Source organism: Rhinopithecus bieti, unplaced genomic scaffold, assembly GCF_001698545.2.
Source record: "Rhinopithecus bieti isolate Rb0 unplaced genomic scaffold, ASM169854v2 scaffold_15850, whole genome shotgun sequence".
NCBI lineage: Eukaryota > Metazoa > Chordata > Mammalia > Primates > Cercopithecidae > Rhinopithecus > Rhinopithecus bieti.
Genome location: NW_016809273.1, coordinates 4,258,769 through 4,276,760, shown reverse-complemented (window position 1 = coordinate 4,276,760; position 17,992 = coordinate 4,258,769). Strand labels below are relative to the sequence as shown.

The following is a 17,992-nucleotide window of genomic DNA, read 5'->3' as shown; positions in this document are numbered from 1 at the left end:
CGGGGGGGAGATGGGAGAGAGAGGGAGAGAGAGAGAAGAGGGAGAGCGAGCGAGCGAGCGAGCAAGGGAGCGAGCAGGACAGGAGCCTGATCCCACGGCAGGTAGAAGCAACGAAATGTTTTTCTTTCAGGGTGAAACCGCAGCAATATAAGAGCATTATTTTTCCGCTGTCTTTCTTCTTTTCTTCTCCTCTTTCTTAAGCATATTTGAATGTATTCCGCAGGGTGGGTGGTGGCATGTTGTTTTGGTCTTTTATTATTTAGTTATTTATGTATTTATGTATTTATTTATTTTTGCAAGGGGGAGCTGGGATGAGTTGGGGAGGGGCGTTGGGGGCCATCAGCTAAAGTTAAGACGCTGGGACAGAAAACCTGTCTCACTGTTCCGTCATCCTAGGGAAGGCACTCTCTTGTCCTGGCTGCAAAATCGCCTGTTTTCCCCTTTCCAGTGTCCTCTGGTGTAGGGGTCTCTCCCATTCTGGGCACGAAAACTCAACTTAGTCTGTGATATGGGTGGCATGGGATGGTAACGTTTGGAGTGTGTGTCTGGGGGAGGGGGAGGATGAAGGTAGAAAGTGGTAAGACTGCAGTTTAGCCTTTCTTTTAAACTATTATGTTTGTATTTGCAAGAAACTTTCTTAACAACTGAAGTACCATGATAGGTTTTCTCTTCTAAAATGTCAGAAGAGGGCAAAAGCTATGGTGCCTTGTCAAAGGATTTTGCTGTGGTTTGTTTACCCATTCAGATATTCAATCTTTTATAAAGATCAGCAAAATTAATAGGGCTAAGAGAAGTTGTTTTTCCCTCTTAACAAATGATAAATATTAGTAGAAAGGTAAATTAAAATTTTGCAATTTAGATGTAGTATTTTAACATAATATTTATCCAAGATTTCTTGTCATAGTCAACTAATCTGTTTCAAAACCAGTCACTAAATTACTAAATTAAGTAAAAGCTATGATGAGGCTGACAGTTCTTATCTCTAGACCATTTCGCTCTAAACATATTACGTTTCATTGCTTACATGCCTGTTTGTAATGGTTTTTAGTGATTTAAATGATTCCCGAGAGTGCAGAAAGCATTTTTAGATGTATTTAAAGGCATACCACATTAAGCTATAGAGGGTTTAGTGAAAAAGAAGCTTTAAAAGATTGCAATCTATTAATCACTTACCTTACAAAGATGTATAGATTAAATACTGTTAACATTCCTTATATTATGACTGGAATTAATTACAGCACATTAAAATGTTACCAGAGCTTCTCCTTATTCAGGTAGTGCATTGAATTTCGAAAACTGACTTCACACATAGACTATATACATTTTTAATTCTCTAAGCTTTCTGTAGTCCTCCAGTTCTCCAACATTCCACTACCAAGTCTAAATTCAACAATCAGATGGTGATTGATTGCACTTTACCTAAGAGGTAAAAAAGATCCCTTTATTCATGCAAAGCAAAGCACTCCAGCTTCCATCTGTTTGAGATGAAACATTTTCTAGCAGCAACCTGGCAGAATTTGAGAGGGCTTGAAAGATATGTGTGGGCATGTTTGTGTGCATTTGTGTGTGTGGTTTGTATGTGAGAGAGATCAGCACATGGCTTGACTATAAAGTGTGTCCTTTAGCTTCACAGAAACATTAGGAAGCATATTTAACAAAGCAGTCACAGGCACAGAATAAAAGCACGACTCCGGCATTCAACAGTGTGTTTCCTATGTTTTTAAATAGAAAGAAATACAGTTGCTTCTGAAATCAAGGTACCTGCAGAATTCAAAGAGGAATTCAGCCATCACAACATGTTAACCTATCCCATCCAATCCCTAAATATGTTCTTCCTGTTAGAGACACCAGCTTAACAATTTTAATGCACAGTTCACTGTGGAAACTCAAATCATAAAGGTCTAAATTTTCAGATGATAAACAACAAGAAGAGAACAAACCAAACTATATTATAAATATAAAATCCAGAGATAAACAACTCACAGTTTTTATGTTGAGCAATACTGTCACTTGAAAGCGTTTCAACTTGTATTCTTTTACAGGAGAATAAGGACACTGATATGTTTCTGAATGGAGAAATGGAAGGGAAAGTGGAGAATGGATGGTCCAGGTTTCCATTGCTTCCAATGAGGTGTCATATCCCAGTGAGGTCATTTCCTGACTTCAAAGCATTCATCTAAACTGCCTCAGTCAGCCCTGGTGGTTATAACCTGATGTTTCTTGCTACAGACATTGATATCTACTTATTCTACTTTTCAGCTGCTCCAGCCCGCGATGAGGAAAAGTCCAGGTCTGTCTGACTATCTTTGGGCCTGGATCCTCCTTCTCAGCACGTTGCCTGGAAGAAGGTGGGGACACTTTTTAAAAAATCTGCATGAAAATTTCTGTAACTTCATTTATTTTATCAGGGGGAAGAAAATTGTCCTCAAATGAATTTATGACTAAGGGAATTCAGAAAACTTAACTGCAATAATTTCCAGCTAAGAATAAAGAGGAGCAGTATGAAAAAAAAAAATCGGTGTATTTGTATGTTAGTTACAATACACTTAGCAAGTCATTGTTAAGACATGTATTAATTCAACATTTAAGTCTTACATTGAACTTTTCGCTGTTCAGCTGGAACTGAACAAAACATGCGGTTTCCTAATTCTTAGAAAAAGTTACCCCAATTAGTGGTTGCATACTATGTAAGCTGATTTTTTAACAAGAGAATTTCTAGCCTATTGTAAAGACCATGCAATAACTTTTGTATTTATAGAAATAGAAAGTTTTAAATAATATCTTTAATTTGAAAATCATGTCTGTATAAAAGCGTGTGCATATCATATTTTGAAATCATTATCTACATAACAAATAAAGGTAGCTATACGAGACAAATATTTAAGAACTTTGGTAAAATCAAATTTCTCTATTTAAAAAAACAATTACTAATTGTTTATAAAGCTTAACCATAGTCAAAATATGTTCTAATGATCCAGTCAGGCATGTTAAATTAATATAGTAGAAACTATTTACATGACTAAGTATTACAGATTTTTCTTTATCTGCTTTTCTATTTCTTGTTCTGCCTATTCCTGTGGCCCCTAAGAAAGTCAGACATATCATAAAAATATGAGTTTATTCAAAATGTATTGGCAAGTGAACTCTTAAGAGTTAAGTTAGGGAGATGGAATAGTCTGGAAAGACATATGAATTTAGGAAGATTTGTTTTAATTCAGAAGTTGTCTGTTGTTGTTTTTTGCTATTGTGTATCGTAAACACTGACAAACAGGCATTATTATCAGATATCCTTAATGTGAGAAGTTAAATGTCTTTACTGCTTTTGAAAAATTATATGAAGTGTTACTATTGCAATGACCTGTAGATGGAGTTAGTGCACAGTGTTTTATTATATAGTGGTTCATATAGAATCAAAATCAGGTACTGTAACTGGCATTTCTCTTCAAAATATATATTCAGTTTAGGAAACACTACATTGGCATGGGTGTTTAATACCCAATGAATAAGCATCTTATTCATAGGGTTTTTCTCTGACAATTACAACTTGACATAGTAAGTTAGAAATAAAGATGAAGTGTCATTAAAAAATCACATAAAAGAAAGATTTCTATTCCAGTTGGGAAAGCAGAACTGGTCTTGGGGAAAAGGCAGTGGTCTCTTTGGGCATCTGTATTCCAATGCAAACAATTGGTGAAAATATTTGTAAGATAAAATCAGGAAGAAAAACATTTTCTGAGTTTTATATAGCTGTAAAATCTTAGAGGGTGTAGATAAAGGTAATAAGCACTCTACACTGTAAGAATTGTTTTAATAATCTAAGTTTATTTCATCATGCTACCCCATTTCATCTTTTCTCTCTTCTTATTGTATTGCTTTCTTTCTCAGAGTTCCCGATCAGGGCCTCCTCACAACTTGGGGTGTTCTAGCATTTCTTTTCCATTTTTATCAAGATGACCTTCCAGTATCCTTGAAAGATGCAGGCATGGCAGTTGATTTTGTGACAATAAGTTTTTATAAATAATTGCATTCATAAAACTATTTTTGCCTTACTGCTGTCATCTGCCAGTGAGACCTCCTGGAAGACACTTAGCTTGTTGAAAATTTGGTTTAAAAAGCAGCAAGATGTTTAATTTTGCCATAAGAGAGTAAGCCCTCAATCTGCATGGCATCACTGTTGAAATTATGAGAATGAAAAGTTGTTTCAAAGAGGCACATTACGTATATCCAATATTATGGATAGCCTTTAGTTTTAGTAAGTTTATCAAATTGAAAGTTTATCAGAATGATAGCCATTGCATTTTGCCGATACAAAATTAATTACCTGCAAAACAGTGTTTGGTTTTGAAATGATATTTTGATCATATATATTGCTGCTGTCAAATAAGTGAATTCTGGTTTCAAATGTTACTATTTTTCTTATATTTATCAGTAATATCAACACATAGGAGTGAAGCACAAGGCATATTAAGTAGAAAATACAAAAGTGATAGATTTGTGGCAGTTTCTTAGTTTACACCCTATACTCATTTTGCTTTTGTACTCAAGGTCAGAACTATGATTGAAATATATGAGTAAATGTGATCCATCCTAAGATAGAAAACACTTCTCTCAAAGGATTTTGGAGTTGTCATGCTAATCATCATATAAAATATGATTCAAGGAGCATAGATAGCAATGTGATTGATGTAGGAAATACACAATTTTTGAACTGAGATCACTATGTGGTTGAAACACAAAGACTAATAATGGTAAGGGATACAAGCTGCATCTTCAACTAGTAACATTTAAATATAAGTAATTATCCCAATAGAGAAGAAGGAAAATAAAGTTTCAGACTAGAATTTGAAGAAAGTTAGGTTCTAGGTCAAGTTTTGCACACAAATAGGTGTGCCTTCTTAAACGAAACACTACAACCGTACTACAGCTTAGTCAACTGTAAATTAAGATTATTAAACTTGATCTTTCTAAAGGTTCTGTTTACATCTAAGTCTATAAATAATGAAAGTTAATTAGCTGTGTGAACAGACAAATTTTAATCATTGGGTTATGAATCTTAAGAGGAATGAAAATTTGCACACTGATGTAAAGTATAATTATCCTAAGAAATATGTTTTATCTAAATCTCTTAAAAGAACATCAAGAAAACCCCGCCAAAACACAAACCTATATGAAGTGAACGAAGGAAGGGATGTTGGTAGGTTAAAACTTAGGCTTTTGCTACATGTTAAATTAAAAAAAAATCAGTTATTTTGGTAACTCTTTTTAATTTGTAAAGAAGTTTCCTATTTTTTTTTCATGTGCATTAGCATTCTTGCTTGCTCAGAGAAGACAGGCATTATAATGTAATATACATGATAATTCAAAAAGTAAACAGACAGAAGTCATTTCTCATAATTTTCCTTTCACATTTAAAAAATGAAAATTAAAAATATAATTAAATGCCCAGAGTTTAAAAACAACATTCTTTTTCACCTTGTGAAAAAATAATTTTCAAGTTAAGATTCAGTTGAAATCAAGGTAGAAAAACTGAGAAAGGATTTATTTGGAAAGAGGTTTTAGTAGAAATGTATACTTTAGCTATTGCTTCTCTTTATGTTTTTTTCAGCTATGGGCAGCCATCATTACAAGATGAACTTAAAGACAATACCACTGTCTTCACCAGGATTTTGGACAGACTCCTAGATGGTTATGACAATCGCCTGAGACCAGGATTGGGAGGTAGGTTGCATTATTTTATTTTTGTTTTAGAGAATAATATGAAAACTTTACTATTACAGCCTTACTTTATCTCTAAATGGTCAAATAATAAAAATGGTAACATGTAATTTAATGACAAATCTATTTTTAATAGATCACTCTATGTTAATTCAAGTTACCATGTAGTTTCATATCCACATGTAGTAAAAAGCAGACATGGACTTCTAATAATGACACGAGGGAGATGCTACATTTATGTGATAAGCACAGTTCTTCCCATGTAATGTTTTTCTCATATAGGTAAAACTGGGATAATATTCTATCTTCCAGCACAAAGACTGCAGCTACCTCACCTGGTACTGCTATGTCTGCATTTAATTCCAACAGGGCATCTTTGATTCTGTTGGTTCAAACATTTATTTTGGAATATTACATATTGATCCACTATTATGTGTTAAATTGCCACCACTTCTAGGCTAATAAGGGAATGAGATAGATGGTAGTGTTGTAGTTTAACTGTGCATTTGAACTTATACCCTAATTTTCTTAATACAATTTTATTTTTCTTGGTATATCAATTACTCAGTTATATTGATACATTTCTGCTTAGGTAGAAGACAGCACTTAATAACACAATATGTGTAACAACAAGAGTAAATAGTTCTAGGAATTGCACACATTTGAATAACACTTGAATAAGATAATTAAACTATCTTATTTGGCTAAACAAAGACTAATGAAGCCAAATCAAGATATTGATCTCAGAGTAAAGCAAGAGAACCAAAGAAACAAATTATCATTCAAAGTCACACAGAAAACCAAGGTTAGAATCCATGATTCCCAACTGTAGTTGATACTGAACCTTTCCTAAAGCATTTGTAGTAACTATTTAATAGCAATATTTAAATAGTGATTAAATGGCAATATTAAGAAAGCCACCTCTTCTTCATTTAGATAGCACAGATAAGCAAAGAATAAAAAGCTTACAAATCAAACAATGATTTTTCAACTAAATGGTTGCATGGATTTACAGTTACTTTTAAAAAAAATATTTTGCATAGTGTAATGACATGGATGTGCATTATGGGTCTATTTTGAAGCTGCCAAATGTCATTAGTGTCTCAGAGGTTTAAGGGAAGCTTCCTTGTCAAAGACACAACCCAAATACATGTCAAAGGTCTTACCAGGTATCCTTTTTAATCAATTTCAAACACTAATTTTAGGACATACTATACAAATTTCCTCAGGTTTAGACTTCACCAAGTTTATATTCAGGTTTTTAGAAAAAATTCTTTAAGTCAAAATAGAGTGATCACAAAATGGGGAGCCTAATTGTGTATATGGTATGTTAAAATACTGCTTGTGTACATTTAAACATCTCGATTGTCTTCAAAAGTTTTTTTATTCATAAAATTTGCAATAAATTACGAAACTAGCCAGATGAGGAATGTATGAAAAGAAGAAATAGCCAGGCTAGTGACATAAATTTTACATAGCAAGACTTTTGAAAACACTGGTTGGAATGTTATCTGATTACTTTACCTAATCTCCTTCCTGCCCTGTGCCATCATTCCCTAAAAACTCAACAGAATTTCACAACATATTTAAAAAATTTCTCTTCATCCTGGTTTAGAAAATTCTATTTAATATTTTGACATGTAAATATGAGTATTATCTGACAGATTTGTGCATCATCTTCAATTTAGTAAATAATTTTACTCACAAACTGTTAAAATAGTAGCCAAGTGGTTATATTATTGTTCAGAGTACACGTAGCAAGCTGTGACTGTTCATTTCCTTTTAATTGTATATAATAACTCTTTAATAAATGTATACATTAACCCATTCAACAAATAAATTTTAGGAGAAATTATTTTAACTAATCCTCATATGCATTCCTAGACCCTGGAGAGCCTTAGACCTTGAAGATATAAAGATTAGACTGAGAGTTCATTGAAAAGCTAATTTTCAATACTGGTGATACTGGTAGATTTGCTTACAGGAATAACTACATTAATTCATACTGTCAATTGCTATTTTTGTAGAATCTACTTTTATCATCTAGTTAATCCCATAAAATAACAAAAATAGATATGTATTTAAAGAGCAAAATAGTAGTTGTCCAAGTATAGACAAGCTGTCTTCCTTAGAGTGAAATGAACCTAATTGCTATAATAATTCCAGGACTTGAGAAAATTAACAATGGATGTGCTTTAATCTTTACTAAAGAAGATTTTTCTGATATTTCTGATTCCTAATAACAGTGACTTTTGAGAGTATGACAGAAATTGAAACAAAAAAGTAGTTCAAATATTTTCTCTATTTTTATTCTAAACATCCTACTGGAATTTAGTACACTTAAATGTGATGGATTTGAGATTTATGAAAAAACTTTGATACTGACTAAACTTTTCTTTAATTTTTTTTGGGAAATTTTTTTAATCCTGAAGGAATAAAATAGCACATGTTTATTACTTATATCTACAGAGTCATGAACATTTTAAAGTAGATTTTGAGAAGGTATCTGTCATTAGAGAACTATAGTTTAAAATACTAAGTATAGTTTTAGGACATTTTGAAAAACATAACCAGCTATAGACTTAGAGAAATGTGATAACACCATGATTGCTGGCTGCTATTAAGTTGACATTATCGTGGCTTTCTTTTTAAATTTTGCAAGTTTGAAGTACTTCATTTTATTTATTTACCGTAAATTTTTGGTACTTTAAGTATGACATGCATCCCAGTAGATCCCAACTGCAAAACAGACCCTCCCTTTTTATTTTTTATTTTTTTCAGGAGCCATTTGCCTCCAGATGAAAAGACTGTATAAAGGAAATACGTGAGATTATCATTTGCTCATAAGAGAGTAAAAGTTTTCTTTTAGTAATTTTATGATCACAGCTAGGATGATTTCCTCTTGCAAGATAAAGGTGTCCACTATCTTTTTTATTATGACAAAAGTCTTTTTATAAAAGTAACAACATTATGCAAAAGCGGGGATTTTGCTTCTGAATGTCCCCAGGAAGTAGAAAATGTGATAAGCTGAGACTTGAGACTAGTACAAGAAACTCCTGTATTTGCAAATTCATCATGACCTGTTTTTTAGAACACACACTGCATCAGAAGGTATAGCACTGTTCTTAGTAGACATAAACCTTGGGTTCGATAACTAGAAAACAAAATATATAACTTGGTTAGTCTAGATGATAGGAATCAGTTTGCAAACATTATAAAACTATTTTAAAAGGCTGCCTTTTCAGAGATAAGAGCAATCATGAGGAACTGCAAATAAAAGGACGACTAATAAAGAGAGATCTCTAGGAAGGGATTTTTGAAGGTAGGAGAGCTACAGAAGATTAGAATACATGGAATTCGAAAAATTTAATATGGTCTATTTGGGATTGTAAAGAGAAAAATACGTCAGCTATGTTCGTAATTTAAGTACAATGTCAGCAAAGAAACTTTTAAATAGACTCGAGTTAAAATAATCAGTATCCAGAAAATACAAATAAAAATTATCAGTAATTGCTGAATGCATTCTTGTCTATAATCTCTTTGTTGGCAAGGTGTGGGGGGCTGCTACATTCTTGCAATGAGAAGCTGAACAATGTTTTTGAAAGAACCCTTGCCTAAAGCATGGTCAGTGTAGAAGAATAAAATAAGGAAAAAAGGATAAAAGTCAGAAAAAATGGGAAGATAAGAAAGAAAAAGATTTAAAAATGAAAGCAAAAGAGGATAGAAAATAGAGAACAGAAGGGAGTAAGAGGAATCGAGGAAGCGAAGGAGAGCAACACAGAGGAAATTAAAAAAGAGAGGAATTAATCTCATGAGCCTGGGGAGACTCAAGTGTCCCTTGATCTGTTTATATGGCTCTTTTAGTTCTAAATCAGGATGAAACCAAAATTTTCCCAGGAAATTCATTTTCCCAAGTTTTCTCCTCTTTGCCCATATTGTAATATATGAAGGAAGCCTGAATGTTCTCTAGCTTTCTAAAAAAATAAATAATGCTCCTGCTGAACTGCACCCATCTGTGTGAAATTTCAGTCACTTTCATACTGGCTTCCCCTACATTTTGGGCGTGGGACAAAAATAATCCATAAACAGAGATATGAAGCTGAATTTTGAAGGAAGATAATCAGGCTTTTATGGGTACTTAATACTCCTCCAGTGACATGTTTCTCCTCCCTTTTACTGCACCATATAAACAGGCTACACTTTATTTATGATAAACCAAAATCCCAGGTGAGCCACACTGATACACAGTTTATCACCGAGAGGACATGCCACCAAGCTAAAGGTTTTTTCTTCTGTACACATGCTCATTTTCATGCATCTAACTTACAAAAAACATATTATTCTATAAACACATTCATTTCACTTCTTGGAAAACAAATTAGGGCAGATACTTCTTTAACTAGAACACAAACATGATATAGCTGAAGGAATGAAGTCTTAAGTGAGTCACATTTTGAAAGAATTTCAGAAGAAAGAACTTTTCATCCTCCCTCTCCCTGTTAATAGTAGTTCCTGGAAATATTATTATAATATCTGAATCAGTCTTCAACTTAATATCAGTGTATAATATCTTGGATGATAAATGCCTCTCAAAAGTTTTGTCCTCAAACCACATAAAGACAGCAAAGGAAACAGAGATGGTTGTGTATTCCTAAAACAACAAACCCTGAGAGAAGAGTGGAAAGGCAGATGATAGAGAAGTAAGATTGTAGATAGAGAATGGACTACCTTTATCCCTGCTACACATTTCACAGATATTTAGTTAACATTTTATTTTCTCTGTAACTGCTGTAGATTTGGATTTTTTGGTTTGGGGGGTTTTGTTTTGTTTTCATTTATAGATTTTTTTTTTGACAGCATCAATTAGAAGAGCGTTAGTAACTGGAGCTGTCTCTGAATGTATTTTAACAGTAGCATATTATTTTACAAATCATTTATGCCTCAAAGCAGGGTTTCTCCTTACCATCATATTTTTTCCTAATCTTGAATTATTTATGCCAATGTAAAACCTTTAAGACTAACCTTTAGCCTAATTGTTGCAAGAGATCTCAGCTTCAGGATGTAAGAATTCCCAACTCCCTAATGCAAGGCAGCTAGGTTGGAAATTCCCTACAGTTGGCAAAATACTGTTGACTTCTTAGGGAATTGGCTTGGGTCTTGGGTTCCATTTCCTTATGTAAAAATAAGAAAAAATGGAAAACTAAGAGTGCTCTAAAAAGAACAATTTATTTTTTTGTGCAACTTTGTAAAGTTTAGGTGACTCGAGGATAGGGAAAGCCACACAGTTTAATTCTTTTAAAATTCAACTTTGACCTCTCTCGGGATGATAAGATGTCTGATATTCATGTGGTCTTTTATATATATATATATATATATCCCTTGTAACGTTGAGATCAGAGATAAACATTTTGTTCATGTTCAACTAATGTTAAAATACTTGTTTTGTATTTATATTAAAAAAACACAATTTCAAAAAATAGGACAAAATAATTTCTGTCACAATGTGATAGCATTAGATAAAATAGTCTAAATTACTGACAATTTCCAAAGAAAACTAAAAGATGGTTAGGTTTATCCAATCTCCTGTTGTTGTTTTTGTTGTGTTTACTATACCAGGGAATAGCCTTTAGTATTATGTTTTGAAATTCTACTCTGGAATCCTTCCTTTTGAATTTGCTGTCGTTTTCTCTGTTGCTTTTAATGCAAGGTGTGGAGCAGATGTTCAGACTTGGGCAAAATGCAATACATTTCCACAGAAATACTGTATCTAGACATTTCATAATTCAGCTAAATTATAGAGAAAAGGTAGTTACCAAAACCACAAGAGGAGTTGTTAAAATGAACAGAGAATACCTTTTAACATTTACTGACGGAGGTCTACCGTCAGCTCATGAAGCCAGCTTGTCTAATGAATTTAACCTAGATACCCAAAGGAATGTTCTAGCGTGTTTAGAAAACTTGCTACTTTCATCTTTTCTGTGGTATATAAACCATCCACCTGATCAGGGCCAATATTCTCCTGAGATAAAATGAAACTACTGTGACGTTTTTCTTTCTGTGCCTGCCTTCTTTCACTCAGCATAATCATCTCCAGTTGCATCCATATCGCATGTTCTCACTTATTTGTGGAAATTAAAAATCAAAGCAATTAAACTCATGGACACAGAGTAGAAGGACAGTTATCAGGCAGGGTAGGATAATGAGGGGAGGTCGATGGGGATGGTTAATGGGTACAAAAGAAAATACAAAAACATAGGAAGAATGACTAAGACCTAGTATTTAATAGCACAACAGGATGACTATAGTCAATAGCAATGTAACTGGACATTTTAAAATAACTAAAAGAGTATAATTTTATTGTTTTTAAAATGAAGAATAAATGCTTGAGGTGATGGATACCCTGTTTTCTATGATGTGATTATGATGTATTGCATGCTTGTATCAAAACATCTCATGTACCACATAGATATATACACCTATTAGGTATCCACAAAAGTTAAAAATGAAAACATTTACAAAAAGGTAACCATTGCAACTATGTCCAAATTATAATTTGCACAGCATTAGTAAACAGCTATGGTTTATTTTTTGTGCAACTACTCTTGACCTTTTTATATAGCTTCCATTTCCCATGTTGATTCCAGAACCAATGTGGGATTTAAAAAAAAAACCTTGTCTACAGATCATTGCTTTTTTTTTTTTTTCTGGCAGAATCAGATTTCAATACTTGAAAAATAGTGTAGTGTTCCTGAGATGAGAATCTCATTTGCTATATATCACAGACTGCCATTTTTGGAAAACTTAAGAGAAAGCAAGGCCCTAAGTATTTGCATATTTCTGTAAGATTGTTAATAGTATTATTCTCGTATAACTAAAATGCTATCATGTGAATGTGAAATAGGATGCCTGAGAGTTATCACAGTTTGCACAATTTTGATCAAGATTTATACTGATTACACATTGCATGCTTGTATCCAGACATCTCAGGTACTCTGTAAATGCATACACCTACTATGTTCTCACAACAATTAAAAATTATAAAAATTAAAAAAGGACTTCTACTGATCAAAAGAAACCCATTTCTCCAACAGCACAATCTTCTCTGAAGGTTAGCCCTCTCTCGATAGAAACTGCTCAAATTACAGCATATGGAGAGAATTTATCAGTGGAAATAAGATAAATAGCTCCTGCAATAATATTGACCTTTCTTCCTAGGACATGCTTGCAATATCTGAGTTCTTGGAATCCCAAAATACCAAAGAATCAGGGATTGGTCAAACACCTTGAAACTTGGGTGTCTACCCCCATATCCAGACTTAGTAGCTGAATACAGTCAAAATTAAGTAGCTCTACATATTATCTAAGAGATAGTTTCCAGTTTTTCTAAGGCATTAATTGAATAGAGAAGAAGGACAGGGGACAAAAATGTTGCTCCAATCAAGCAGGTCACCAGGGAGCTGGAACATTGCCTTATCCAGGAATATACATTGATGTTTATGTAGGAGCCCAGGATATTTTCAATTTCCAAACAGGACCATTTTAAAGTAGGGTTTTGGGATACATTTTATTATAACGACTAATGTTAGTCCATTTAGTCTCCATGTAGTGCCTACCTCTGTGAATCAATAGACACAAAGCAGCTTAAATAAGGCAACAGACCTCCTTCATCAGTTATGAACCCACAGAACTGGGTCTAGTTGAATATTACTCTGAGTTCCTCAGCAGACAGCATTTCCAGGGAAAATATGGCCAATACCATATTAAATAAATGGTTATGATAGCATTACTAACAAAATACCACCTACAATTCTTTCTTATTCATTCCCTCCTCCATTTTTTATTACAGTCACTCTTGCAATTCACTATTCACACAGCATCAACTATCTTCTTAGACTGTAAGTAACATCATTTCATTTCATTTCATTACCCAAAGGCTTCCTACTGCATCAAAATAAAGGTCAACTGCTAGCTGAAATGCTCAGGGATCTTCAGATATGGTCCCACTTACCTCTAGATTGTCATCTTGTACCATGATCATCAGCATCACCAGGATCCAGATATACTGCACTTTCTGTTTCTTAAACATAACACATTTAGCACATTTATTTTCACCTCAGATCCTTTGCCTCCTTCTCTTTTAAATTTTTTTTCCTCTCCCTGGATCTTACTCAATTTTTCCCATCTTTAAAGTCTCATTTCAAGTTTTATTTCTTCAAATGACATTTTTTTCAGAGCATTTATAATCTGAATTTAATTAGCAGAATGTGTGCATATGTGTTTTTGCATAATTCTGTAGGTACTTACATCTCTATGTATCCCCTAATCAACCTAAAATATGTTTTTCCTAAGATAAGTATGTGTTTTGCTACAGAGGAACAGAAGCATTTATAGTTTTACTCATTATTGTATTACTGTTACCTAGAAGAGTGCCTAAGTGGCACATAGAAAATGTTTAATAAACATTTCTTGACTAAATTAATGTACCCAACAGATGCCTCTCAAAGTGTTGTGGCACCACAATGTTATTTGAACATCACTCCAATGCTGTGTAGTCATTTGAACAGGTATTATTTATTCATTCAAAATGTAAGAATAGAGACTCAGAGAGATTAAAGGCTTGTACCTAAAATCACGCAGCTTGTTCTCAAGAAAAATCAGAGTTTAAATCTGAATGTTTAGATGCTTAATCTATTGTGCTTACTACTTATTTTACTACTCTGGTTTTCTCATTGTTGTTTCCAGTACTAATCTCATCTTTTTGAATTATCACTTTAAAACATATGTTATTTCAAATCTTATTAGCAAGATACCAATATTGTAGAAAATTCCTGGAAAAACAGATTAACTATTGTCTGGGAGTTAGGAATTGTAGTATAGTATTTGTATATAAGTTTATACATATACAGTTTGTATATTTGTGAGGATGTGGTTTGAGGAAAATCATTAAGTTTATATTTGAATAGAAAGTGGACGTGTTAGACCATTCTTGAATTGCTATAGAGAAATAACTGAGACTGGGGTAATTTATAAAGAAAACAATTTTTATTGGCTCACTATTCTGCAGGCTGTACAAGCATGACACTGGCATCTGCTTGGCTTTTGATGAGGGCCTCAGGAAGTTCCAATCATGGCAGAAGGTGAAAGGGGAGCAGATGTATCACATGACAAAAGCAGAAGTGAGAGAGGAGAGAGGGTGGGGTTCAGATGGGGAGGATGGAGTGCCCCAGGGAAGGACTGCTCGCGTGGCAGGGGGCGCGGAGAGAAAAGAGAGAGAGAGAGACTTCTAAATGACAATGATCTCATGTGAACTCAGAGAAAGAGAGCTCACTTATCACCAAGGAGATGGCCCAAGCCATTCATGGGGATCCACCCCCAAAATCCAAATACCTCCCTCCAGGCCCCAGCTCCAAAATTGGGGATTACAGGTCAGCATGAGATTTGAGCGGGGACAAATATCCAAACCGTATCAGTGGACTTATGTGGATGGTGGCTTTCCAGGGAATTTTACTTGTTTTCACATCTGTCTGAGTTTTTTAAACTTATATTTTGAAGTTATTTTTTTTAACAACACAATGTATTATATTGTTATATATGCCTCAAGTGTACCCTAAAGCTTTTGAAATAGAGTAGCAGTGCCAAATAATTTGGGGAAACATGGGTAAACAAGATTGACCATATTTATTTAGGACATGATTCCTCAGAGACATTAGGATGTTAATGTTTGCAACAGTGTTAATTAGCAGAGTTTTCCAGCCACATAAGCTTTCCCCACTGCCCCTTGTCCCCACTGGACACTTGCTAAGAGCTGATGACAAATCAAATGAAAGAGAATTTCTTGGGTATGTGGCAAAGGAGATATACTAGAGGGGAACATATGAGGAGTGGTTGTTCCCCTTTTAAAATTATTCTAATGCCCCAAGTTCCAGATAATATGCAGAATACGTTACTCTCTGCTTCTTCCTCTTCTTATGCCTTTGCTCCTCCTTGCATTTAGTAGTTGGTCACTGCAGTCTCCCACAGGCATCTTTCAGTTTTGAGACTTACAAACTTTGCAACCTAAAGCCTAGGGATTGAGAGTATGGTTGGAGGAGAAAAATAATAATTAGAGAGTAAGAAATCAGGAACTCTTTAAGGATACATGTATGGTTAGAGTTCATAGTGAGTAGGGTCTTTCAAGAGACACATATGGGAACTCCCAGTCAGGGCACTTGTCTTATAATATTGGAATGGTAAGTATTGGGAAATCTCAGAGCCAAGTGTCTAGCAGAAAACAAGATAAAGTACCTGAAGATGATGAACTGGTATGGTAAATAAGTTTAGGAGAAAGGCTAAACAAAATATTAAAGAAACAGACTCTCAAAATGTGGTTATAATCATGTATGTGAATTTATTTCTATTTTTGCCATATCTTTAAATGGCACAGTAACAATTATGCATGGCAACATGGATGTAAACTTAACTATATTTTGTGCTGTATTTTATTGGTATAATAATCTTTATAAACATGCTTTTGAGCCTTAACTAGTTTATTTCAGTATGGTTACCTACTAACAATCTTAAAATAACAGAGAGAAATGGCCCATACATTTGCCAAGTGGTCACCTTACCCCTTCAGGGCTTTTTATCATGCTAAGTAATGCAGATTGGTGGCTCCTAGGCTCCTAACACCTTTGGTAAGTCAATTTTGTAAAGCTAAGGACTTCATGGAATTACCTTAAAGTATAGAAATTATGCTCCTCCCACACTCAAGAATTACAAATAGTGATAAAGGACTCCAGGAGAGCTGACCTTGGCTAGAGAGTACGTGCAAGTGTGCAGACCAGGATTGGCAGGTGTTCCCTAAATGAACATGCATCTCAAAATAAAATAATTAAAACATTTTTGACTCCATGTATGTTACTAAGTTTCATAAAATATGCATGGTAGATCTTACACTTTGTTGTATGAAGAGAACCAAAGTTGAACTTTGGAAACAAAGAGAAGTTGAGTCAGCAAATCAGGAAAAAAAAATGTGTAATAGGAATATCAGACCATACCAAGATTTATGTATAAAGATAATTTAGATTTTAATTCTCCTTGGTCACCCAGTCTGGAAACACCTAATTGCAAGAAGTTTATCTAAAATAATAAGAAATAAAATTATTAACAATAAGGTGCATAAAGAATTTAGGGTGAAAATATGACTGAGGGTCTGTGGTTATCTTTCTTTTTGTACTTTCTTCTTGATAACAAAGGTATATTTTATTATATCACAGAAAATCCAACTGACAGTGCCTTTATTTGATCCAGAAAGGAAAATATTGAAAAAAAAATAGTGGAGAAAAGAGTGAGCTCATTTACTATGATAAATTCAAACTTTTGTGAACAGATATCATAGATTTTGTTTATTACTATTTTTCATTGAAAAGCAGTCCTGACTTCTAATACAGTACAAGCTCTTGATGAAGTCTTAAGAAATAACAGATGTTTTAACTAAGAAAAAGAAGTAATCTAGTAAAAAGTATATATGTAAATAATGTGTGTAATAGAGAGAACATATAGTGGAAATGGTGCTAGAATGAATGAGAATAGGGACATCAGAAGAGAAGGATGGTTAAGGCAGCTGAAACAGTGCTGATAACTGTGCATCTCACACTACCCAAAGTTGATGCAGCGTGTTAAAGCTACGGTTGGAAGTGAGTTCTAAAACCACTACTCTTTATTTTCATTGTCATAAACTATGTTCTCATTTTGAACTTTTAAAAGGACAAACTGCAGATAATTCCTACATCAAGAGACTCATTTAAGCAGTTTAAAGTCAATTAATTTTTTGTGCAAAAAATATGGTATTGGTTATTGAGGGGAACATCTCTGATTCAAAACTTTTTTTTAGCTGACTTACACGTTATGTATAGTATATAACATGATCTTCTTGGGATAAATTTATACTGACAGTCTTAACTCTTCACAAGTAAATTGCTAAGGGAAAAAGGCCAGCTCCTGATTTTAAAGGAAATCATCATTTTATAAATTCAAATGAACTTACAAAAGGTGAATCACCTTTTTTATGTTACATGACAGAGATACAAATACCCTGGCGTATAAATATTTGTACATGGCTAGAAAGATCCTCCAGGTGTTTGTGCTACTTTTGGAAAATATATAGTGTACTTTAGCAAGCCTTATTAACTCTTTAAGGACTCGAGAGTATGTTTTATAAATGTTTGCTTTCTGGCACTAAATCATAACTGAGTTATCCAAATTATTCCCTGGGAAAAATATAAATTAAAAATAATTT

General features: G+C 33.7%; 1 protein-coding gene across 4 annotated transcripts in view; it reads left to right on the top strand.

Moving 5' to 3' along the window:
• The window catches only part of GABRA1 (gamma-aminobutyric acid type A receptor subunit alpha1), a 63,445-nt gene that overhangs the window by 4,487 nt on the left and 40,966 nt on the right, over positions 1-17,992 (top strand). For 3 of the 4 annotated variants that reach the window (XM_017889039.1, XM_017889040.1, XM_017889041.1), the window contains 2 exons: positions 2,260-2,348; positions 5,606-5,718. In XM_017889039.1, the coding sequence (XP_017744528.1) occupies positions 2,275-2,348; positions 5,606-5,718 (187 nt within the window). In that variant the 5' untranslated portion in view covers positions 2,260-2,274. Of the gene's footprint in view, positions 1-26; positions 102-2,259; positions 2,349-5,605; positions 5,719-17,992 lie in introns of those variants that run through there. The other variant, XM_017889042.1, reaches the window with a different exon arrangement.